Source organism: Triturus cristatus, chromosome 7 (assembly GCF_964204655.1).
Source record: "Triturus cristatus chromosome 7, aTriCri1.1, whole genome shotgun sequence".
NCBI lineage: Eukaryota > Metazoa > Chordata > Amphibia > Caudata > Salamandridae > Triturus > Triturus cristatus.
Genome location: NC_140590.1, coordinates 1,629,556,098 through 1,629,580,677, shown reverse-complemented (window position 1 = coordinate 1,629,580,677; position 24,580 = coordinate 1,629,556,098). Strand labels below are relative to the sequence as shown.

Sequence of the window (24,580 nt, the reverse complement as noted above, 5' to 3'; positions counted from 1 at the left end):
CCTGCCCTTGGATTTAAAACTACCCACTCCCCAACCCGGCAGAGTGCCTCTTCCCCCCCTTAAATGCTAGGAATGCACGGGACGATAAGCTCCCATCCCCGCCCGCTATCGTCACAGTGAGCTAGAATTTTTGTCCCCCATCCACTGTTTACCTAGATAAGTCACATTCAAATCACGTCTGATTAGTCCCATCGGTCTTACATTGTGCCCTCAGTCCCATTTAGAAGTCTTGCGCCCGATAGGAATACCTTCCCCCCTCCCAAACCCTCCTACTTGCGCTTCTTGTCGGGCGCCGGCTCTCCCTCCGCGGTGCCACCGGTTCTCACTCCTGTTCCTTCAGCGGACCATCTGTCTCTGCCGAGTCATTTTGAATCTCGTCCGCACTGACACCTCTGCGTTGGTCGGACCGTTTAGGGCGTTCACGTCTCTGGCCTCCAACCTTGCTCCAACCTTCCATCCAATCCCAGACTGCCTCCGGTGAATCGAAAAACCATGATTTGCCACCCGACTCCACACTTAGTTTTGCAGGAAAAAGCATAGCGTATTTCACCTCCCGATCCCGCAGTTCCTTCTTTACGGCCTGAAAGCTGCGAAGTCGGGAAAGAAGGCCACCTCATAGTTGTCTATTTTCAATGGAGGACCGGATCTCGCCGTTTGCAGTATGACATCCCTATCTCTATAGTTGAACACTCGAGCTATTAGGGGCCTCGGAGGCGCTCCCCCGGCCTTGGCCTACCCCCTGGTACTCTATGAGCTCTTTCAATAGAGAAGTATTTAGATAGAGACTTAGGTTGCAGGTGCCTGGTCACGAGTTCTTTCACATATAGGTCTGCTGCCGGCCCCTCAGTTTTTTCCGGAACCCCTAAAATGCGGATGTTGTTTCGGAGGGCCCGACCTTCGTAGTCGTCCAGCTACTGTTCCATCCTGTCCTGTTTCTGCTTCATAGCAAGCATCTGCTTCTGGAGCTCCGACGTGTCTGATTGTAGGGCACAAGTTACCACCTTAAGCTCTTTAACTTTATCATCCATCTTCCGGAAGTCTGCCCTGATGAGTGAGACCTCCACCGTGACCGAGTCCACCGAGGCGCGTACACCACTGATGGCCGCCATGACGTCGTGTAGAGTTGGCTCCGGTCCTTGTTTGGGGTCTGTTCCCCCTCTATCATTGTCCGAATGCTGCGGAGAATCTTTGTCCCCTGCTTAAGACCAGGCGAACTTGGCCAGCTGCTTGTGGGCGTTCGCCCTGGGCCCCTTTCCTCCCGTCGCCATGAGTGGGCAACAATGGACTTCCTCCTATGGGAAAATCCTAGCTCCGATCTAAGAAGTGAAGTGCGGGTAGTTGACCGACATGCCTGGGTTAGTAGGTCGTCGCCGGAGTACAAATCTGTGTGTGTCGGCTTCCAACCGTGAACTGTCGTGACGGGGCTGTCCCCCACCTTGCCCCTGCGCCAGCACAGCTCGATACTCCACACCCGCAGTCTGCAGGAAGCTCCTCTCTCAGCTGTTCGCAGCACTCTGTCTATAAATCCCCTGTGGAGCTGGGGCCTGCAGCGCCCTCCTGTGACGGTGGAGACCAAACTCAAGTCTCCATCCAGTTTCCATCGCACTAGCCTGTCCGGACACGGTAGGGGGGCGTCAGGCGTTTCTATGCTGCCACATACGGCCATTTTCGTCCCACACTGGTAATCCGCTCCGCAGGCGGCAGTGGTTATCTCCCAGGCCAATTCTGTCTGTCCGCAGCGAGATGTCAGGGCTAACAAACCCTATTCATGTGTGTCCCCAATTTCCCTCGTCGGTCACTGTGGAACAGAACCCTTAGTGTTAATTCCTGCCTCTGTGTCCCTCCTGCGGAAGTCCGGCGGCCCAGGCCATGCCAAGGATAGTGCCCACGGGCCTGTTTCCAGCCAGTTGAACTTGACCCTTCTGTTACCGCTTTGTGGCATATCTGTGTCCACCCACCACTGTTGGCAGGGCGCACAACAGCAGAGTAGCCCATGAGCCCCTTTGTCCTGATGTTGGGTGTCTCTCACCACTGGCCTTAGGGGAAATTGACTCAATCCTGGCCACAAGAGTGCATAGATCCCAGCGCGGTGTCTGTCTACTCACTGGCTCTCTGGAGAACTTCAGTACTTTCCTGCTACAGAGCCCCGCTGTGTGCCCATCTCAGCTGCAGAATGCTCCTCTTCCTCGGTGTTGGGCTGGCCTGCCGCCCCGCCTCCTCCGTCTCTCCCCACAGGCCCTGAAGCCGGGGCCTCGCGCAGCACTCCTATGCAGTTTGTCCCGGCCGGAGGTTGCCCCGCCCCCTCCAGTCTACCGGCTTCTCCTGATGCTCCGGTGCAGCAGCGTGGTGCAGCCCGGCACGGCCCCTCCGCAGATACTCCGCTCTCCGCCTGGGACTGCCGCCGGGGAAATGTCACTCTCAGCGTTCCCAGCTGCAGCGCCCTAAGGCCGTGAAGCCGGGGGCTCCGGTAGTTGCGGCACCGACCGGGACCACTCCTCTGCCGCGACACCGCCCTGCCCGGTCCGCTCCACCTCAGGCTCCACTCGGGAGCGAGGAAACCCGTCCACCTCACCGCCGTCTGGCTCAATCACTGGCTCCCGGGCAGCATCCAGGGCTCCGATTCAGGCATCGCCGCCATCACCGTCGCAGCCGGAGGGGGCCGCCAAAACATCGACCCGGGCCACAGCGCCCTTGGAATCACAGCCGAAGGACTGGGGGTAAGCGTCTTGTAGTTTTTTTTTCTCGTTTTTTTCCAGTGGATGGTGGCGGATATTAGCAAAAGTGCAGCGGGGATTCAGCAGCCAGGCTCGTTGGCCGCTAGCCACACCCCGGATTTTAATATTCTTAGATGGTTTTCTCCATCTTTGTTTGTCACTCGAAAGGAATAAGCTAAAAGTATCCTAATTAAAAAACAAAAGAAAATGCCTTGACCAGAGCCACGTACAGGCATCACCCAGGTATGTTAAGGCCTACCAACTTAGGTTTTCACAGAATTTGAAAATTCTTCTCCCTAATTCTGGTAGTATTAAGGGATGTCGAGGGCGACACGTTTCAAGCCATGCCACGTATATGTGATGCAGATGTCAGTAACAGACACACACGAAACCTGCTTGTGGTGCCTTGTGGCTCCAGGTCATGCATCAAGTGTCCTTTATGTTCCTGAAGGTCATTTGGGACAGAGTGGCCAAGCTCTACATCACAGAATACAAGAAACAGGCCGGTCTGTTTCGCACTCATCAGTCACGTCTGAGGCAAAGAAATTATTTATTAAAAATAAATTGAATGACAAGTTGAGGAAGAAACAAAAGAAGCATGGCCAAAGATTCTTCACATCCACACACTGCTGATCTAGAGAAAGATTGTGCTATTGACACTCGTGATACCTGAATCCTACCTCTGTGTTAAACTCCGATCCCATACTGCCTTTGGAGCCAGTGCGCCACAAGTTCCACAGTCCATCCTCAACTCTGCAGCAAGTAACTGCCTTCAAAGAGGGTACATTGCAGCTCTTTAAATCCCTCTCTGTTCCGTCTTGTACGTTCTCCAGCGCATTGGACCCTTTAGATTGTCGCTGGTGGGCCCCTCCCCGCTGCTGACTGACTCTGTTTGAAGTCAGCCTACCCTTGGCTGTGCTTTCACTTCTGTGCTGAAGGCCCCACCTTTGGCTCTATCTCTGCCCCTTCCAAGAATCCGACAGTGCCAGCTCTGGATTCATCACCAGCTCCAGATTCAGAACCATCGTCAGCTAGAGTCTACTAATTGTCGAGGTACAGAAGTACCAAAGCAAATACTGGGGATAATAAGGGCTCCCTTCACTTACCTGCCTCAAAAATACCACTTCTGGAAGATGGGGGATATATTTGGGTCCAGTTTAGACACTGTTCAAAGCCTCCATCAAATTCCGCATGATGAGGATGGTACAGAGGAGGAGGGGAATTTTCTTCCACTTTATTATCCAGATAAATGCCTATACCTGGATTTTAAAAATGCCACTGGCTTGGATACCTCTCTCGAGTCCACCTTGGATAAATGTTTAGGGCCTCCTTAAGGAGGAACGTGCCTCCTTTGCAGCTATGATTCGAATGCCAATGGAAATCCTTGAATTCTTACTTTTGATTTAGGAGACTAAGGCTAACGCCCTCACAGAAGTATTTCAACCTGAGCCATCAACCTCTGAGCTCTTGTTGCCTTTGAAAAATACTCTGATCGACTTGGTCCCGGTAATTTGCTGCAAGCCATTTTGTGCTCTGGCTTAACAAAGTAAACGCAAATTCCTTCCCTACTTCTCCACTGGATGGAGAATCGGAGAACTGGCAGTATGGGTAAGAAAGCCTTTTCTGCTGTAGTTTGACGCTACGCTTTCAGAATGCAGTTACTCTCATGGACTGTTGCACTCATGCCCTTTGGGACATGACATGTAGGTGTTGCCAGCCTTGCCATAGGATATCAGTGGTGTCTTCTTTCAAAAAGTAAATGAGGATCAGTATGCTATGAAGTATGTCTTATGGTCTGGAATAAACAACAAAGTCTGTTGTCCATACTATGGGTACCAGTGTCATCCTAAGATATCCCAAATGGACATGCCATTTGATGGCTCTAGGCTCTTTGGCAGGAAGAGTGATAGAGTATTGGAGAACGTTAAAATCATGAACGCTACAGTCCACTCATTGGGGCTGCTGTTTCCTGCTTGCCTTCAATTCATAAAGTTCAGAGGATACTCTAGGGGTCTCACAGATGGCCATCGATAACCCTCTCAGGCTATGAAGCAAGCAACATAGACTTTTCTTGGTTTCAGAGATAGGGGAGGTTCATAGGGATGAGGCCAACAATAGCAGCGGCATGATAAGGCTTGAAAATGGGGGACTGAAATCCCAAACCACAGAGGGCCTGCAGCCTCATAAATGAGATTCACAATATTGCAGAACAGACTGGCACCAAATAAAACAAGACGATGCACAATGTCACGGAGGCAACGGAGAAGTAAACAAAGTTCATCTGGCTGCCCTGACTCTGGAGGAACCGGTTCCTTTAGAAAGGAAGCACCCAAGTTATGAACCCTGGATTCACCCGTGCCCCAGCAACACACCACATTACCAGGACTTGAAACTGCTGTACTACTCAGTATTGTATCCCAAAAGAATATCTAGCACAGGAGGAGGTCCCACTGCCACACCGTTAACCAAGTTGCAACAGTGATTTGCATTTGAGTATTATGGGGCAACAGATGCTTTGAGGGTGAAGCATAGAGAGGCGACAGTTGGGAGGGAAGTTTTTTATGTTTATTATTTTGTTCATTACAGTTCCGTACTTACACACGTTAAACATATCTACATGCTGCTGCATGGCCATTAGCCCACTATGCAGTCATGCACACCCTCAGACATTATCGCTTTGGGCGTCACCAGCCTCTGGCAACCGCACCTCTTACAGCCTCCATGACAACTTTTATATTCATGTCCTAGAACATTAATGGCCTACTGGACCGATTTAAAAAGACTTTCCTCTGTCACGCCAAGCTAATCATGCCTGCCGTCCTGATGATGCCAGAAACCCACTTGTTGGGAACAAAATGCCCCTTCCTGAAGCGCTTTGGATATGATACGCTGGGTTTACTCGTGATTCCAGGGTGGTGGCTATTCTCCAACATAAGTCATTCTTCTAGGTGTAATTTCTAACACCTCAGATCATCGAGGCCACTTTATGGGAATGGAGTGCATCCGTGAAGGGTGACAGTACAACTTTCTACGTTTTACATCCTACCAGTACCTTGGCAGTAGAGGCGATTGCGGAGATCAACCTGAACTTCCCACAGGAGATCCCCACAACAGGAGGAGACCTCAGTGCCTCCCCTGATCCGGTTATGGATGGATTCCTCCAGAGCCTCACTGAGGCAGATTACTCTGGATGAGTCGTAGCAATGTTGGGAGGCTTCAAAGAGGCAAGTGTATGTATATAGAGTTAAAAATGGGAACCTACTATACTAGTTGGTAACTAAAGAGATGGCCTCCAGAATAGTTCCTAAAATCTCAGAACTTTCTGGAGAGCACAGGAGCAAACCCACTGAAACTGCGGCCACATTGGCTGACTACTATTGAACACTCTACACCCCTGTATCGTAGACGAAGGAGCAAACAGGAGACTTGATATTAAATGATGTTCCCCTCCCATTACTCTCCCCCTTTCTGAGAACAGACCTTGATAGCCCCCGTGCATCACAAGAGATAGATGAACCATACAGGGAATGAGCACAGGCAAAACTCCTGTGCCCGATCTCTTCCCCCTAGAGTACTACAAGACGTTTCATGATATCCTTAAACCTTATCTCCTGGAACTCAGGACTGAGGCAGTCTCAAGGCGGACATACCCCCGGAACTTGACAGAGCCACAATTGTAGTCCTCCCAAGGGAGGGCCAACCTCCCAGTTGTTGCTCCTCATATTGACTGATATCCTTGATCAACTCAGAGGTCGAGATCTCTGTCAAATTACTCCACTATTGGAACTTTCATAGATTCACATGCTTGAATCATTTCCCGTCATCATGATGGGAGTCCCCGGTACTTAAAATAGTAGTAGTAGTAGACTTAAATAGTCATAATACACTAATAGGTATAGACTAAAGAAGGCCTAGGCCTCTTAGTTTAATAACCTATTATAGTGCTTATAAGAAAAAGCACCAACATTTTGCCCCAACCAATCAGCATCACTCACCCTCTAGAACACTCCTGAGGGAAGCTCAGAGCCTCAGATTTTCTACCGCACGTTGTGCTAGGGAGTCTCCTTTGAGCTCTGCTCAACTTTCTCATCTGATGAAGGATTATGGACTTTTTTGTACAGGAAAGTACAATTTTATGATCTTTTATTATCATCATCTTCCTGTTTCCTACTTTTGGTGGGTCTTCATTCTTTCTGGACTATGTCCAACAAGGCTAAGAAGGCTCTCTTCAGAGAATGTGCCACTTGCCTGAAGAAAAGACTTTATGTTGATGATCCTCACAAAAATTGCATTTATTGCCTATATCCATTTCATAAGGCGTCAGAATGCAAGATTTGTCGTACGTTTTCAAATAATACCCTTAAAGACAGAGAAGGAAGTCTTCTCATCTGGTTTCAGAAATTGAAAACTAGATCAGACCCTGTATCAGACTCCGAGAGTGACCAGTCTACCTCTACAAAACTTCTGTAAATAGGGCAAGGAGCATGCTAAAATATGCACCTAGAAGTCCTCTTTTGAATCTTCCTCTGAGCGCAAAAGTTCTCATAAAAAAGGACAGCCATCAAAGACTGTTTCTGAACCAAAAACACCTCCTGCCGAACTTAAATTGACTTTAAAAAAAATACTTCTGACATTCCGTCAGCGAGTTCTCAGTCAGTGAAGAAAAGTATCCCAGCTCTGTCAACGACAAGAGGATGCATTTCTGGCACGTCGACGACATGCTCTATGGCTCTCTCATTGTCGACGACGACCTTGACATCATCGATGCGAGGTCCGGTTTCATCGACCATTTCATTAATATCTCACAAGGAGGTTGACACATCGTCGACGAAGCACTCGTCATTGACTACATTGTCGAAGAAAATACCTTCGACGAAGTCATCGCCGGCATCGCCACCACCGACTGGGGAAAAAAGGTAGACGATGCAGCAGCGACGGCGAGGTCATCGCCGTCGTCGATTGCGCCACCAGTCTTTACCATCGATGACTACACAGGTGTCGATGAAGTCCCTCCGTCGACAAAGACATCGTCGTCATCACCTATGGCAAGTACGTTAAAAGCTGTGGAAGGGAAAACACCGCCATCGACAAATCGTCGACGAAGGTTATATCGGTACAGCTGACTATGCCAAAAAAAGATTCTGCCATGGGAAATCACGCCTGAACACACTTCACCCAGTATATTTACTCCTCCTTTGCCCACTCACCTTTTAAAGGAGTGAGATTCTGAAGAAGAGGTAGAAGAAGGTCTCTTTGGGGATGTATATAGCCCTTTAGAATTGTACGTCAAGTGCCAGCCAGATGATGATGAGGATGAAGATGACCAGCAGTACTATGTGTAAGCCTTTTTTACCCAGCCTGAACAACATCAGCAGTATCATGAAGAAAGGGTCACAATGCCATCTGCATTACTAGCGGATTTGCAGTTTATGCTGCAATACAATAGGCAGCGCTTCCCACCTTCAGACCCGTCTAATATACCCCCTCCTCAGGTGACATCGCTAGCAAGAGTTAGTGCTCCTATGGTGCTTTCCGTGCCCAATACTCCACAATCTGTTCCCCTCCAGGAACCAGCCTCCTTGAATGAGGAAGGGGAACTTCATGATACAGCTTCTGAATGGGATGACTACAGAATGTTTTCACCAGCCTCACCAATACCTCCTCCGGTAAATTCCTCACCGGAAGATAATGGGGGAATTCACAATTTGTTGGAGCCTGCAGCAAAAAGGTTTGCCTTCTAAACAAGTGGACCGCTTCTTATATGAATCATTTCCTAAGTCAGTTAGAGCTATTCCCATAATTGATTATATCTAGGAGGAAGGTTTTAGAATAATGAAGAACCCAGCCTCTGTGCCAGCGGTGCTTCCACGTCTCGATAAAAAATATAAGACAATTGATGATGCCCCAGCGTGCCTCACAGGGCACCCAAAACAGGACTCAGTAGTGGTGCAGGCTGCTCAAAAAATCCTACGGTACCTCTTTCTTCACCTCCGGACAGAGAAGGTAGATGTCTAGATTCTATTGGAAAAATATTCTCGTCAATGTCAGCTCTAACAGTACAGGCAGCAAACTCCTTGGTGATCTTAGGGCGCTATGATCGCCAAATGACGTCTGACATCGCTTCTTATATTGATCAACTGCCGTAAGATGTTAAAGAGGAGGCAAAAAAGATATTACATGAAGGAGAGAGGTCATCAAACGAGATAATAGATTCAGCGATGGATGTTGCTGTAACAGGGTTTAGACAACTAGCTGGAGTAGCAGTTCTACGAAGCCACCACTTTTCGTCCTGAGGTTCAAAACTAAATTTTGGACCTCCCATATGAAGGAGAGGCTCTTTTTCGCACCCATGTAGAGGAAGTCCTTAAAACCATCAAGACAGACACTGCCAAATCTTTGGGGACGCTGCAGTTCAGAAAAGCACCCTTTCGGGGATCAAAGGGTATATTTCAACCTTCCTATAGAGGAGGATATCAGCAGTACTGTTATCCGGCATATTCTTCCACGTCACAGTCATACAGACCTCCGTTCCAACAAAGACAACCGCCTCAGATATCCTATGTCAGAGCAAATAGAGGAAAGACATCACAAGCCGGCAAGGATACTAACCGCCGCCAATGATATACCTTTGGTTCCGGCTCCAACTCTCAGTTCACCAAGCCAATCTTTTCAGTATCATCCTACACACCATTTCATACTTCCTCCACCAGTGGCAAACCATTACTACGGACCAGTCGGTTCTGTACCTAGTTCAATTTGGACACACTCTAGAATTCACCCAAAAACCGCCTACAATTCCCCCTCTCCCCCCCCCCCCTTAATAAGTTAAGGCAGTGGAGACCAATTTTGGACCTGCAAAATCTCAATCTGTATCAGAAAAAACTATCTTTCAGAATGATAACATTGCAAGAGGTACTGAAGTTTCCTGAACCAACACGATTTCATGACAACATTAGACCTCCAAGATGCCTATTTCCATGTACCTATTCACCCAAAACACAGAAAATACCTGAGACTTGTGGTAGCCGGATGCCACTACCAGTTCAGAGTGCTCCCATTTTGCCTCAAGTCTGCGCCCATAATTTTTAAGAAGTGTCTCGCTCCGATTGCAGCATTTCTCAGACAGCGGAAACATCAAGTCTGGACCTGGACGACTGGCTCATCAAGGCTCCGTCCCGAGCGAGAAGCAAGAGCGTCCTCAAAGGCCTGCACAACTCTCTTCAAAAGTTTGGGTCTGACTATAAATCATCAAAAATCCAATCCGAATCCATCACAAAAGATTGTCTTCCTAGGAGCGCAACTGGACACGGTCTGCTTAAAGGCATACCCTGCAGAGGAACGTCAGCGGCGATTTCTTGTTCTGGCAAATTCCATAAAAAGAAGAAAGTCTCTTTCGGTCCGACTTTTCAAATCCCTTTTAGGGATGAGGTCATCATGCATACCACTGATCCCGTTTTGTCGTCTCAGGATGCGCCCATTTCAGGAGGAGCTGAACAAACAGTGGGTGCAGTTAGTAGGCTCCTTCGACGACATCTTCAGAGTAACTCCGCGTATGGTGAAGGCCCTAGAGTGGTGTATCGAGTTTTTAATATCGATGTAAAAAAATATCAACATCCTATATTTATTATTGTAAGTACAAACATATCGGAAAAAAATATTGATGTAAAAAATATAGTTGTACAAAATATCGATTTTTATATATAAAAAATACTAAATATAGTTAAATTTTTTTTTACTTAAATTAGATTTAATATACATTTGAATAAATATAACAAATAATTTAAGAAAATTAAATATACGTATATAAATTGTAATATATATATTGACTTTAAGACAATTAAACTATTTATTTTAATTTCTTTTATAACTATTTATAAAAATGTATAAATAAATATGTATATAAATATACACCAATAATATAAAATCTAATAAAAAAAACATTATATTATAAATTAAAACATTGAACTATTTAAAAGTCTTTATAATTACATTTTCAACTTCAGTGAATGCAACAGTAGATAAAGGGGCCGATTTCGGTCGGAAGGACTCTGACCGACGGTCGGAGCCCTTCCGACCGAATCGGATCGTGTCGGCCGGATTCCTTTCCGACCGAGCCATTCTGATAGGTTCGGTCGAAAAGGAATCCGACATGGATTTCCGGATTGCGGACGACAGGTTCGGAGAGCCCGTCCGCTGTCCGGAAAGCCCTCAGTACTCCCCCAGCCGTCTCTTTGCGACCGAGGGAGTACAATGGCATTTTTTCACTGCCTTTTCGTGCCGGTTTTTCCAGCATGAAAAGGCAGTCGGAAACTGTCTTTAGGGGCCCCATGTAGGGCCCCCATGGGTGCGAGGCTGCCGTATGGCGGCCTGGGGGCACCTATGGTGCCCCTCTGTGGATCCCTGCACCCGGTGGCAGGCACCTTGGGGTGCCGCCCACAGGGTGCAGGGATAAACTGCACCCCTGCTTTCCACGAATGCAGGCTTCCATTCCGCTTGGAATGCATGCTTGCATTGTGTTGTATACGAGTGCGACGAACCCTGTTCGGTCGCATTATACTAGCAGGGCCGTAACCGACGACAGCAGGTCAGTCGGTTATGGCTCCTGACCGATGTCGGACAGACCTGAGTCTGTCCCCCATCGGAATCGGCGCCAAAGTGTTGGATAGCGGAGAGGTAAAAATCACTATTCCCACTTCAGTGAATTCAACAGTAGGGAAAGTGTTGGATAGCCGAGGGGTAAAAATTACTATGGGTAAAATTTACTATTCCCACTCCAGTGTATGGAGAGGGGTAAAGATTACTATTCAGACTCCAGTGAGTGCAAACGTAGGGAGAGTCCTAGATAGCAGAGGAGTACAAATTACTATTCCCACTCCAAAGAATGCAATAGTAGGGAAAATGTTGGATAGTTCAACATTAAACTTTTTAAAAGTCTTTAAAATTATATTTTCAATTTCAGTGAATGCAACAGTAGATAAAGGTGCCGATTACGATCCGGTAAAAACCGGGTACGAACCGTCGGTCGGAGCGTTTTCTCCGTCCGACTCGTACCCGGTCGTAAAACTTTACAAACATGGAATTACGATTCGCACGGAAACACCATTTCCGTACGAATCGTAAAAAACACCGACCGACGAAAATATACATACCAATGTGATCCGGGAATGCTGCGACGTGACGTCGGGATGCTTTCAGGCAGCGTTTCACGACCCAGGAAGTACGATTCGAACCGACAGCAGTCCGGACGGCAATATTTTCACGGCACCCAAAAAGTGCCGGAAAAGCGAAGTACTGCGCGAAACGACCAGAGTAGGTGGCCCGGTACGCGCCGTACCCCCCCCCCCAGCCCCCGTATGTACGCGCCAACCCCCCCAGCCCCCGTACGTTCGAGTCATCCCCCCGTACGTTCGAGTCGTACCCCCCCCGTGTATGTACACCCGTGTACGTGTCGAACCCCCCCGTGTATGTACACCCGTGTACGTTCGAGTCGTACCCCCCGTGTATGTACACCCGTGTACGTGTCGTACCCCCACCCGTGTATGTACACCCGTGTACGTGTCGAACCCCCCCCGTGTATGTACACCTGTGTACGTTCGAGTCGTACCCCACCCGTGTATGTACACCCGTGTACGTGTCGTACCCCCACCCGTGTATGTACACCCATGTATGTGTCGAACCCCCCCGTGTATGTACACCCGTGTACGTTCGAGTCGTACCCCCACCCGTGTATGTACGGTGCGTACCCCCAGGGGGTACGCACCGTACATACACGGGTGGGGGTACGACTCGAACGTACACGGGTGTACATACACGGGGGGGTTCGACACGTACACGGGTGTACATACACGGGGGGTTCGACACGTACACGGGTGTACATACACGGGTGGGGGTACGACTCGAACGTACGGGGGCTGGGGGGGTCGGCGCGTATGTCAGGGGCTGGGGGGGTGGGCGCGTACGTACGGGGGCCGGGAGGGGGGGATTCGACTCGTACAGAGGTGGGCTGGGGGGAGTGTTGGGCGCGTATGCGGGCACATGTCTCCATGGTTGCTATGGGAGTTCGGTCCGGACGGTGTTTTTTCCATACGGTTGTAACATCGGACGCACGGGAAGGATCGTAATTCCGCGGTCGGACTTCACTTTTCACATTTGTACGGTAAATCGTCCGTGGACGTGTCGGACACATTTTCCGACCTGAGGACGTGTGGGGAATAATTCCCAATGCGATTCGTATGGACTTTTTCCCATGCGAATCGTAATTGCCAGTTTGTACGGCACTTGTACAATTCGTACGGTAAAAAGACCGGATACGAGTCATACGGGGAATTTTTTCACCGGATCGTAATCGGCACCAAAGTGTTGTATAGTGGAGGGGTAACAATTACTATTCCCACTTCAGTGAGTCCAACAGTAGGGAAAGTGCTGGATAGCGGAGGGGTAAAATGGTGTATTCCCACTCCAGAGAGTGCAACAGTAGGGAAAGTGTTGGATAGCGGAGGGGTAAAAATTACTATTCCCACTCCAGTGTGTGCAACAGTAGGGAAAGTGCTGGATAGCAGAGGGGTAAGAAATACTATTCCCACTCCAAAGAATGCAACAGTAGGGAAAGTGTTGGATAGCGGAGGGGTAAATATGACTATTCCCACTCCAATGAGTGAAACAGTAGGGAAAGTGCTGGATACCGTAGTAAAAAGAAATACTACTCACACTGAAACACTTAAAAAATATATATATATTAAAAAATAAATAATATAATAAAAAGATAATAATCAATACTTTTAAAATAAAAATTACATGTTTAAAACATATAACATATAACAAGAACACATATAACAATAGTAATTACATATAACAAAAACTTACAAATACTATATTTAATAAAATATTAAATACATTTACCAATAAATATTTATTTTAAAATACAAAATATTTACAAAAAAACCAATGACAAAATTATTGTATTTATTTAATTTCCTGACCTATAACACCACACCAATAATAAAACACTTCACATTTCTTAATTAAATTTATTTACATATTTTACATAATTAAACAATTCATAAATTCTTGCTAATAAAAAACATTAATGTACTACACACACTTTAACACTATAATTTGCACAACACAAACTAAATTAAACTATCAAATAATAGAACACATTTAAAATGTATCTTAAAATTACTATTAATAACGAATAATTAAATTATTAAAATGTATTTAATACCCACCCTTTACCCCTTTTAAAAATAAATCTAACAAAAAATATTTAAAAATTACGCAAAATGTTTATCTAATAATTAACATTAATTAACTATATATTAAACACAAATTACTTACCACCATTTATACCTACAAACACACACCTAAAATTAATTACATAATTACCGTAATTAATTAATAATTAATTAGAATTCATTAACAACCAAATAATTAATAAATTAATTTACACATTGAACACTATAAAATATCAATAAAACAAAAATTAATACATAAAAATGAATCAATAAATTTAAAATAACTAAATTACTTCCCACCCTATTCACCTTTAAACCCACAACCTGCTATGGAACTAAAAGCGCAAAATTCATATTAAAAAAAAATTAAGACACAGAACATAATTAAAGTATTTCCCACCCTATTCCCCTATAAACCCACAACCCGCTATGGAACTAAAAGCGCAAAATTCATATTAAAAAAATAATAATAAATGTAATATAATTAAATTACTTCCCACCCTAGTCCCCTATAAACCCACAACCCGCTACAGAATTAAAAGCGCAAAATTAAAATAATCTTTTTCATTACTACATACAATTTAACACATATTAAAAATACAAACTATTCTTATACACAAATATATACATCATATGCATATATACACTAAAATACATAACAATAATAAAAAACGATATTTTTAACTATATTTTTGCAAACTATATCAAACACTTCGTTATTTTTAAAATAGATATTACTTACCTGAATTTGATATTCTTAACCTTATTCCTGACCCACGATATTTCCAACTCGATATTTGTGCACCTCGACATTTTGTACTCGATATTCTGTCTCTACACCGTGTAAGACCTCCACCGCCAGCCTGGCAATTGAACACGGTTCTTTCACAATTAATGAAAATTCCTTTTCAACAGATTCACACTGCAGAAATCAAGTTCCTATCATGGAAGTTGGCTTTACTACTTGCTTTGACCTCAGCCAGACGGGTCAGTGAAATACAGGCTTTAGTAATAAAGGAACCCTTCTTGCAGTTAAGGTCAGATGGATTTCTGCTCTGAACAAATCCAAAGTTCATTCCCAATGTGCCATCTGATTTCCACCTTAACGAACCGGTGGTACTAAAAACTTTCTTCCCGAATCCTACATCGGCGGAGAGAACATTACATTCATTGGACGTCAAGCGTTGCCTAAAGTTTTATTTAGGTAGGACAAAATCTTTCCGTAAGACCTCACAACTATTTGTGGCATACGGTGCACCAAGGAAAGGTTTCCCGCTCTACAAATAGTATTTCCAGGTGGATCGGATCTGCAATACAATTTTGTCATCAAAAGGCAGGCAGACCTCTGTCTGCAAGAGTCCAAGCCCATTCCACGAGGTCCGTGGCAACATCTACAGCTTTATTTGCGGGAGTGTCACTTCTGGAAATTTGCTGGGCAGCAACGTGGAAGAATAGACAAGTTTTCACCCAACACTACTGTTTGGATTCAACAGTTCTCAATGACATAGCAGTGGGTCAGGCAGTACTTCGGCATCTGTTCCATTAAGGTGGGCAACACTTGTCTACCCTCCTACCTATTTCAACTGTATCACATTTCCATATAGTAATTTGTTTATTGTATTTAACGCTTATGGAAGTTTTTCCTTTACTGTTACGGTTATGTCTTTTATAGTGTTTGGCAATTGCTTGCAGGTTACACTGTTCAGATTCCTGTTAAACTTCGAAACTATGGAAAATGTGCTACCAAACCGCTTGCTAATCTGATTCAAGCATGTGACTCTATGAAAGTTCCAATACTGGAGTAAGAAATAAGTTACTTACCTGTAACTGTAGTTCCCCAGTATTGGAAGCTTTCATAGATTCACTTGCGACCCACCCTCCTCCCCAGGGGGAAGCTCACCTTATGTGTCTCAACAGGTTATATATATAGCACTTGTGCTCGAAAATCAGAGGCTCTGAGCTTCCCTCAAGAGTATTCTAGAGGGTGGTTGATGCTGATTGGTTTGGGCAAACGAAGTAAATATACTGGGTGAAGTGTGTTCAGGCGTGATTTCCGATGGCAGAATCTTTTTTTGGCATAGTCAGCTGTACCGATATAACCTTCGTCGACGATTTGTCGATGGCGGTGTTTTCCATTCCACAGCTCTTAATGTACTTGCCATAGGTGATGACGACGATGTCTTTGTCGACGGAGGGACTTCATCGACACCTGTGTAGTCAATGATGGTAAAGACTGGTGGTGCAATCGACGACGGCGATGACCTCGCCGACGCTGCTGCATCGTCTACCTTTTTTCCCCGTCGGTGGTGGCGATGCCGGCGATGACTTCGTCGAAGGTATTTTCTTCGACAATGTAGTCAATGACGAGTGCTTCGTCGACGATGTGTCAACCTCCTTGTGAGATATTATTGAAATGGTCGTTGAAACCAGACCTCGCATCGACGATGTCAAGGTCGTCGTCGACAATGAGAGAGCCATAGAGCATGTCGTCGACGTGCCAGAAATGCATCCTCTTGTCGTTGACAGAGCTGGGATACTTTTCTTCACTGACTGAGAACTCGCTGACGGAATGTCAGAAGTATTTTTTTTAAAGTCAGTTTAAGTTCGGCAGGAGGTGTTTTTGGTTCAGAAACAGTCTTTGATGGCTGTCCTTTTTTATGAGAACTTTTGCGCTCAGAGGAAGATTCAAAAGAGGACTACTTGGTGCATTTTTTAGCAGGCTCCTTGCCCTATTTACAGAAGTTTTTGTAGAGGTAGACTGGTCACTCTCGGAGTCTGACACAGGGTCTGATCTAGTTTTCAATTTCTGAAACCAGATGAGAAGACGTCCTTCTCTGTCTTTAAGGGTATCATTTGAAAACGTACGACAAATCTTTCATTCTGACGCCTTATGAAATGGATATAGGCAATAAATGCAATTTTTGTGAGGATCATCAACATAAAGTCTTTTCTTCAGGCAAGTGGCACATTCTCTGAAGAGAGCCTTCTTAGCCTTGTTGGACATAGTCCAGAAAGAATGAAGACCCACCAAAAGTAGGAAACAGGAAGATGATGATAATAAAAGATCATAAAATTGTACTTTCCTGTACAAAAAAGTCCATAATCCTTCATCAGATAAGAAAGTTGAGCAGAGCTCAAAGGAGACTCCCTAGCACAACGTGCGGTAGAAAATCTGAGGCTCTGAGCTTCCCCCAGGAGTGTTCTAGAGGGTGAGTGATGCTGATTGGTTGGGGCAAAATGTTGGTGCTTTTTCTTATAAGCACTATAATAGGTTATTAAACTAAGAGGCCTAGGCCTTCTTTAGTCTATACCTCTTAGTGTATTATGACTATTTAAGTCTACTAGTACTACTTTAAGCACCGGGGACTCCCATCATGACGACGGGGAATGATTCAAGCATGTAAATCTATGAAAGCTTCCAATACTGTAGAACTACGGTTACAGGTAAGTAACTTATTTTGTCCTTGCCAATTGGCTCAAGCAGGCTCCAAGTACCTTCATTCACCCAAATCAATGTGGCTTTATGCCCGGCCGCAGTACTAATAATTGCATACGCCGTGTACACATGGAACTTGCGTACCTTCTTTCCATACGTGATCCCTGGCCCTTATCCCTGCTCCTTTTTGCCCTAGCTAGTGAACCACTAGCACAGCTTATTTGATTTGATGCTCGAATATAGGGCCTCCTTACAAAAAACATACTAAAGTTATTTGAACAGACTTTCGGGCACCAAATGAACTTGAGCAGCTCTGTTCCAAAAAGGAGACACATCGTGGCAAATAGCTATTTCCACAGAAAAGCTGAGCTTCCAGTACTTGGGACTCCGGGCCCGATTCACAGAATTAACTTAAGACAAAATCCTAAACTTACTACTTCTGGTATTCACAGAAGTTAGGATTTTGTCTTAAGTTTGTCTTAAGACAAACTTAAGACAGACTTAAGACAGTCTTAAGACAAACTTAAGACGGACTTAAGACAAACTTAAGACAGACTTAAGACAGACTTAAGACAGACTTAAGACAGACTTAAGACAGACTTAAGTTAGGATTTTGTCTTAAGTTTGTCTTAAGTCTGTCTTAAGTCTGTCTTAAGTCTGTCTTAAGTCTGTCTTAAGTCTGTCTTAAGTCTGTCTTAAGTCTGTCTTAAGTTTGTCTTAAGACTGTCTTAAGTCTGTCTTAAGACTGTCTTAAGACTGTCTTAAGACTGTCTTAAGTTTGTCTTAAAACAAACTTAAGACAAAATCCTAACTTCTGTGAATACCAAAAGTAGTAAGTTTAGGATTGTGTCTTAAGTTAGTTCTGTGAATCGGCCCTTCCGTCTCCCGGGAGCCTAACCTGACATGGAGCCTTAATCTCTCACCCATTGTTACCAAAATGAAACTAGATTTCCGGAGATGGAAACGACTCCCACTCCAAATGCTTGGGAGAGTGGCACTATTCAAAATGATGATCCTCCTCCATTTTGTATACATCGTTTAAAATGTGCCACTCCGGTCCCAAACTAATGGTTCTGGAAATTCACCACAAAGATTTGCAACTTCTTATGGGTGCGGCGACCACTCCTTATAGCCGAGGATAAGTGTTGACAATCAGTATATGACGTTGGGACAGGGATGGCTGACATTCGTTTGTACTATTGGCCAGCCTAAACATTTGTAATAAATCACTGGCTGAACGCTGGGTGGGATAACCTGGCATATTGAATAGAAATCTCCCAGGTCGGCCTAGACAATGTCCTGGGAAGGTTCTATGGCAACTTCTGCCCTCAGCACCTCCTAGAGGTTACTACGGTGGGCTTTAAGATATGGCAGTCAGCTGTGCACATCCTAGACTGGGCCAAGAAATTTTCAACTCACCCCACTCTGGTGGGGAACATGAATACATCACACAGCCCAACTAGAGGGCTTCGCAGAATGAGACAAAATTGATATCACAACTCTGGGCTATATCTGGTGCAGTGGGCATATGTGCACATTCAAGACTTTGAGCATCATTTCTCCCTGTCCTGTATGCAATTTCATATGTACATGCAAATCCGTGATGCCCTGGTTTGTCACCTGACTGGAGTAACTGAGCTACCTGAACACAACCCACTTAAAGCCAAACTCCTCATGGGTCAACTGGCCAAAGGCGCAATCTCCCAAATTTACTGCACATTAGTGATCAATGCCCCAGATGTGTTTGCACCCCTCAAACTCAACTGGGAGGAATGGTTGCCTCACCATGAAGATGATGATAGGTGGGATGCCTGGATGGCCCCTCTGGAAATACCCATATCTTCCCGACTGTAACGGATACAGCTGAATTACTTACTTACCAGCTGAATTACTTACTTACCAGCTGAATTACTTACTTACCACGTACTTCACACCCAGGGGCCTATGGCATGCCGACAGGACTCCCCACCTGCTTTTGATGCACCCATACAAATGCAGACTTTTTTCACGTGTTAGGGAAATGCCCCCTGGTAGCCTAGTATTGGTGAGGCATTGAAGGGGAATTGTCACAAGTCCTGGATCGACCAATACACTTCACCCGAGGGTGGCACTCCTGGGCATGTTAGAGGACCTCAACGGGCTCTGGTGCGATTGAGTATTGGTAGAGGTGGTTACTGTGGTTGCCAAACGTGATATGCCTTCAAATCTTCTCAACCCCTACTGTTTCAGAATGGCGGGCGGGAGGGGACTGATATACTAGGTTAGAACAGCTTATCTACCAAGCTAAGGGTTGCCCCCAGAAACAGTCTAGACTATGAATAAAATGGTAGGAACAACACCTGCTAGAGGAAGATTGATAACCAAGTTGAAGCAATGAGTATATATGACACGATAACCTGCTATTTGATGTACATTGTTGTCAGAACTGATTGTTTAGTTTATCCAAAACAATAAAGTTGATTTATCCAAAATAATACATAAGCAGTTAGGAGAGCAAAAATAAAGCAATTTTTTTTGTAATTATAAAGTGTGATGGAAACAAACAGTTTAATAAAATCAAAATCAATCAAGATACTTTTACTTGGTAATGTGCAAATGATAAATATTCACTGAAAACCGATTTCTCCACATTATAATTTGTGTATATAGTTTTATCAGTAAAACTGTACGTCTGTGCAAATTTAGTAGCCATTTCAATGGAAAATAAGCTTTCTATAAATGACAGGGCGTTGCAGCACAATGCTTTAGTATATATTTGCAACAGTGTGCTCAAAATGCACCATCAGCTACATAGTTCACCCTTACCACTTAGTGCTGAATACATTTGCTATACTTTGTCTAAAGCTAGAGTGTTCGCAGTCCCTAAGACTTCAGTGATTTAACATTGATGTCAGCACCCTACTCTGAAAATTGTTCCAGCGTCACTGGTGCAAAGGTGCTGAACTATGTCCCGAAGTTCTGTTTTAAAACAAACCCCTGCAAGTGTTCCAAAGCACGACTCTGGATGAACATCCCTATATTTTTTTACTGATGTTTTTTTTTTTACTTCAAAAGCCATTTCAACAGAGAATATGCTCACTATATGTAATCATACACAGTTATCCCACATGTGTATGACTTTCACACATAAATTGAAAACTATGGATGTGCCTTTCTGGCCAGCGCTGCTGACTTTACAATACGGGGACCAGGACTGAGTCCCAGGGTTGGCTCTGGGCAAATCGCTTAATCTCCTGTGCTTAAAATAAAATGAATCTGACCTTTTACAGTGTAATCTGGTGCTCATGTAAAGCCCTCCCATGACCTCGGGCAGTGTCTGCGCTATGTGAAACTGCAAAATATATGAAGTCCAAAATTCACCACTGGGACTCATTTTAAAACAAAAATGGATATGGGGCCTTATCCCATACTCTTCTGCAGAAGGGTTTTTTCAAATCTACAAAAATTACCGGTATCAACACTAAGGGGTTAATTCCGGCCAGCAGTGTCGATCTGCCCGCCATCAAACATAATTTACCCCTGCTTTACCCCTGCCATATTACCATGGCGGGGGGGTGGGGGGGGGGAAGGTTCCGCGGCGGCCGGAAAGTCTGCCCACCGCTTCTCCGCCTGTCGGCAATCGTGCCGGGCGGAGCTGGGGCATGATATGGTGGCGGTGCAATGATGCCTGTTTGACAAGGCCTTGGAAAAGCTGACGGGAATTGCTTTGGGGGCCCGTTGCAGGCCCCGAGAGGTGTGGGGGGCTGCACTTATGGTACCCCCCTACATTACCATGCACAAGGTGGCAGGCACCGCGCAGTGCCTGTCACTCATGGCAATGCACAGCATGCCTCTTTGATATTGCGGCGGGTACTGCTTACAGCAGCACCCGCCGCAATGTTAAAAATGCAGAATGCGACTGCCAGGGTGGTGGTCACATCCTAATTGGCGGTGCGGGACCGCCGCACCGCTGGCGGCCGGGTTCCAGCACCGCAAGGATGGCGGGCAGACTGAAGTCCGCCCGCCATCCTAATAGGGCATAAATATTTTTTAGAACCTTGTAATTTTAGTGAACAGATGCCACAGGCCAGCACCCCTACTCTGAAAAGCTCCAGTGCAGTTCACTATCTGACACTTATGGGCAGATCAATATCTTGGCTACTGTCTGATAAAGACATATAGAAGGGCGAGGTCAAGGCTGTGACATTTACAAACAGTTGCTGTTAGAGGGTTACTGGAAAAAATTTAAAGAGTATATTATTTTGGTGATTCACATCATTTTGAAAGCATGTGTACTGTTATATTAATAAAAAATCGCCTGCCTTATGTTCTTTGAAGCTAGATGGATTGTGAAGGTTTCTCATTCAAAACAAATGGTCAAGGCTCTACAAAGTTTGGAAAGCACTGCTGTAGGTGTCCTTCAGGCTCATTTCGTCAGAGCAAAGGCTGCTACCACTGCTTTAGGTGGGATATTCCAGTTTGTGGGCATCTGTCCTTACTTTCACCAACACTACTGCGGTGATTCAAAAGTCCCCTTGGTCTTGCAGGACTTCCCGGTGTAAAGGTACACTCCCCAGACCTACGTACTTTGCAAGGGGCCTGTTTTGTTATCGATGTACAAGCCAAGGAATCAGCAGTTACCAGTACCCTTCAAAAGAATAAATTCCTTACTTTTGGTAATTCTCTTTTTGTTGAAATACTATATCTGACCAAAGATTCCTCACCAATTACCCATGCCCCTGTTTTGTGGAATAGACTTTGGTTTATTAATAAATTCCCAAGTGATCTGTCCCACTCTTGCCAGTGAAAGATCAGTTCTGTAAGTTACGCCCTGTGTTCCTGGGTGTGAAATATCTGATTAAACCAGTGTCAGTTTGTAGGGTGGCTCCTTTATGTAGTTCTGAGTTCTTATGTCCGGGTGAAGAGAGGGTCCCAAAAATGGCGGCTGATGGTGCCACCTGTCAGCAAGTTTCCAGATTCAGTCTGGCACCTGAGTAGAGTAACTAGGTGATGAATCTGTGTTTAGAGTATCCACCAGAAAAAGCATTAGCAAAGATACGTAGTTTGGGGGCCGATTTTATAATTTCGCAGACGGAGGTTTGGTAGGCAGGGCAACTGAATACATTTCTCTGTTACCTTGACTGCACCTCCGCCCACCAAATTATGAAATGACCGCCAAGCTGGCTGTCATTTCTTAAAATATCGCCAGGAACCACCATCACAGCAATTCCTGTCAATCCTTTTTGCAGTTTGAGGCTTAGATCTGTCAAGCATGATGGAGCCGTACAGCAAACTGTTTTCTATTTTCAAAAAGAAAATCCCAAAGTGGAATTTTCTTTTTGAAAAATAAAACAGATAATGCTCCCCTTGCCAATGGAGTTCTCTCCAATGGCGAGGGGACGATTTTGTAGTTTTCACTGCCCCTTAACATCATGGTTTTCCTGGCAGTGACAGGCAGTGAAAACTGTCCTCTAATTTCGTCCATCTAAATCAGGTGGGTGGAATTAAAGGTCAACCTCCAATGGCCCTTACAGTGTCGGGCCATCAGACAGGTTAATCATGGTGGAGAAGGGGGTAGTCTCTGCCGTGATTAAATCTATTTAACTGCGGGTGGACCACAGTCTTGATATTCTGTTGCATTGTGACAAAATATCTATAACACCAAAATTTAAATTAGGCCCTTAATCTTTCATACCACAGATTTCAGCATTATAACACAGATAATGGCAGTTTGGTTAAGTTGCCTGTGGACTGTTATGAGATGTGGTTTGTAAATGTTTTGGGGGTGATTATAAGATCTAAAATACCAGTGTGCTACATGCCTCTGCCCCAATGCCAACAAAATCTGTTATAGAGAGAAGATATTCTAATTTCTCTGTTATCTTCTTATCTTTCTCATATTCAGGTAATTTTGGGGATCGCTACTTTGGAACCGATGCCGCGGTGGACTGGAGTGATGAAGAAGATGACCCTCCAGGATGCTGATAATGTCCAACTCTCAATGAGACCGCTTTCCTTTCATCTTTCCCACCTAATTTTCCATTCCCGAGACTCGAGCCTTGCACTTTAAGCATGACCTGTACTTGTGCAAAGATTATATAAAACATCCATCTTGTTTGTTAGATAAGAGAAAGGCAGGAATGAGCCCCTTCATGGCTTTGTAGAGTTTTCTGGGTCCATTGAGAAGCCATAGAGACGATGAGCATACTAGGAAGATGCAGATCTTAATTTATTTTGTAATATGCTAATATGACACGTGACAGAGAATATATTTAAAGAAATAAAACTTTTATTCTAATAGGAGTGAAGCCTCTTTGTCATTAGGAGATAGCCCTTCTCGAAAAAAGCACAGCGTATTGAGATGAGTGCTTATTGTAAGGCTTAGCTAGGCTGTTGGTATTTCACAAAATGCAGCTGGTGGGTTACTCTGCACGAATGCATAATTGGCTAGAGGACTCCTGCTTGTTGCCCTTCTATGCAGAGGACAGAAGTAAACTCCGCTCCTCTCCAGCTCACACCTCACGGCAGAACCAGCTTCTATATCATCTAATTTAATGAAACCACTGCCATCATAGGGCACTTTGGTGCATAGTGTTATAGCACTCCATCAATATTTAAACATTTGATTAACATATGGAGAATCCAACATATAGGATAATGAGTTTACACCTTCTTCTTAAAAGTTCATATACCATCTCCAGCTTGGACTATTTCCTCCTTGACAAAAGGCTGTTCCCCCAATTTCTTAACACCCACTTTAGCAATAAGGTCTTGTCTGGCCATTTTGCGGTTATGATGCTCCTTGATATTCTCACGACCTTTGCAGAATCGATGGGCGATTAATGAGAATGCGTTTCGAGATAAAGTGCTGTGCAAATCCATTTGCAGAACAGTACTTTAGGGGAAAAAATGACAAAGGGGAGGTGGAGTGGAATACAATCAAAAGCGATCATTAGGGGAGACCTAATTTCACTCACTGCGCGCTTCACCAGATTGTCTCACCAAAAGAAGTCTGAACTGGAAGATCAGACAGAGTAACTTCCAGTTCTCAGAGAGTCTACCACAAACTACAAAGTACATGATTTAAATGAATCAATGGTACTACTAGAAAGGTAACAAGGTACACAGGTTACTAGCCTATAAACTGCGCAAGCAACAAGTCAGAAATATTATTTTGGTGATCAAAGACTAGAGTGGTGTCATTCATACCACAAATC

The 24,580-nt window shown here is 44.8% G+C and overlaps 1 protein-coding gene across 4 annotated transcripts in view; it reads left to right on the top strand.

Moving 5' to 3' along the window:
• Positions 1–23,661, top strand: part of UCKL1 (uridine-cytidine kinase 1 like 1) — a 317,450-nt gene extending 293,789 nt beyond the window's left edge. For all 4 annotated transcript variants that reach the window (XM_085619653.1, XM_085619652.1, XM_085619655.1 and 1 more), the window contains exon 15: positions 23,269–23,661. In XM_085619653.1, the coding sequence (XP_085475779.1) occupies positions 23,269–23,348 (80 nt within the window). In that variant the 3' untranslated portion in view covers positions 23,349–23,661. The remainder of the gene's footprint in view (positions 1–23,268) is intronic.
• Positions 23,662–24,580: the final 919 nt, after the last annotated feature.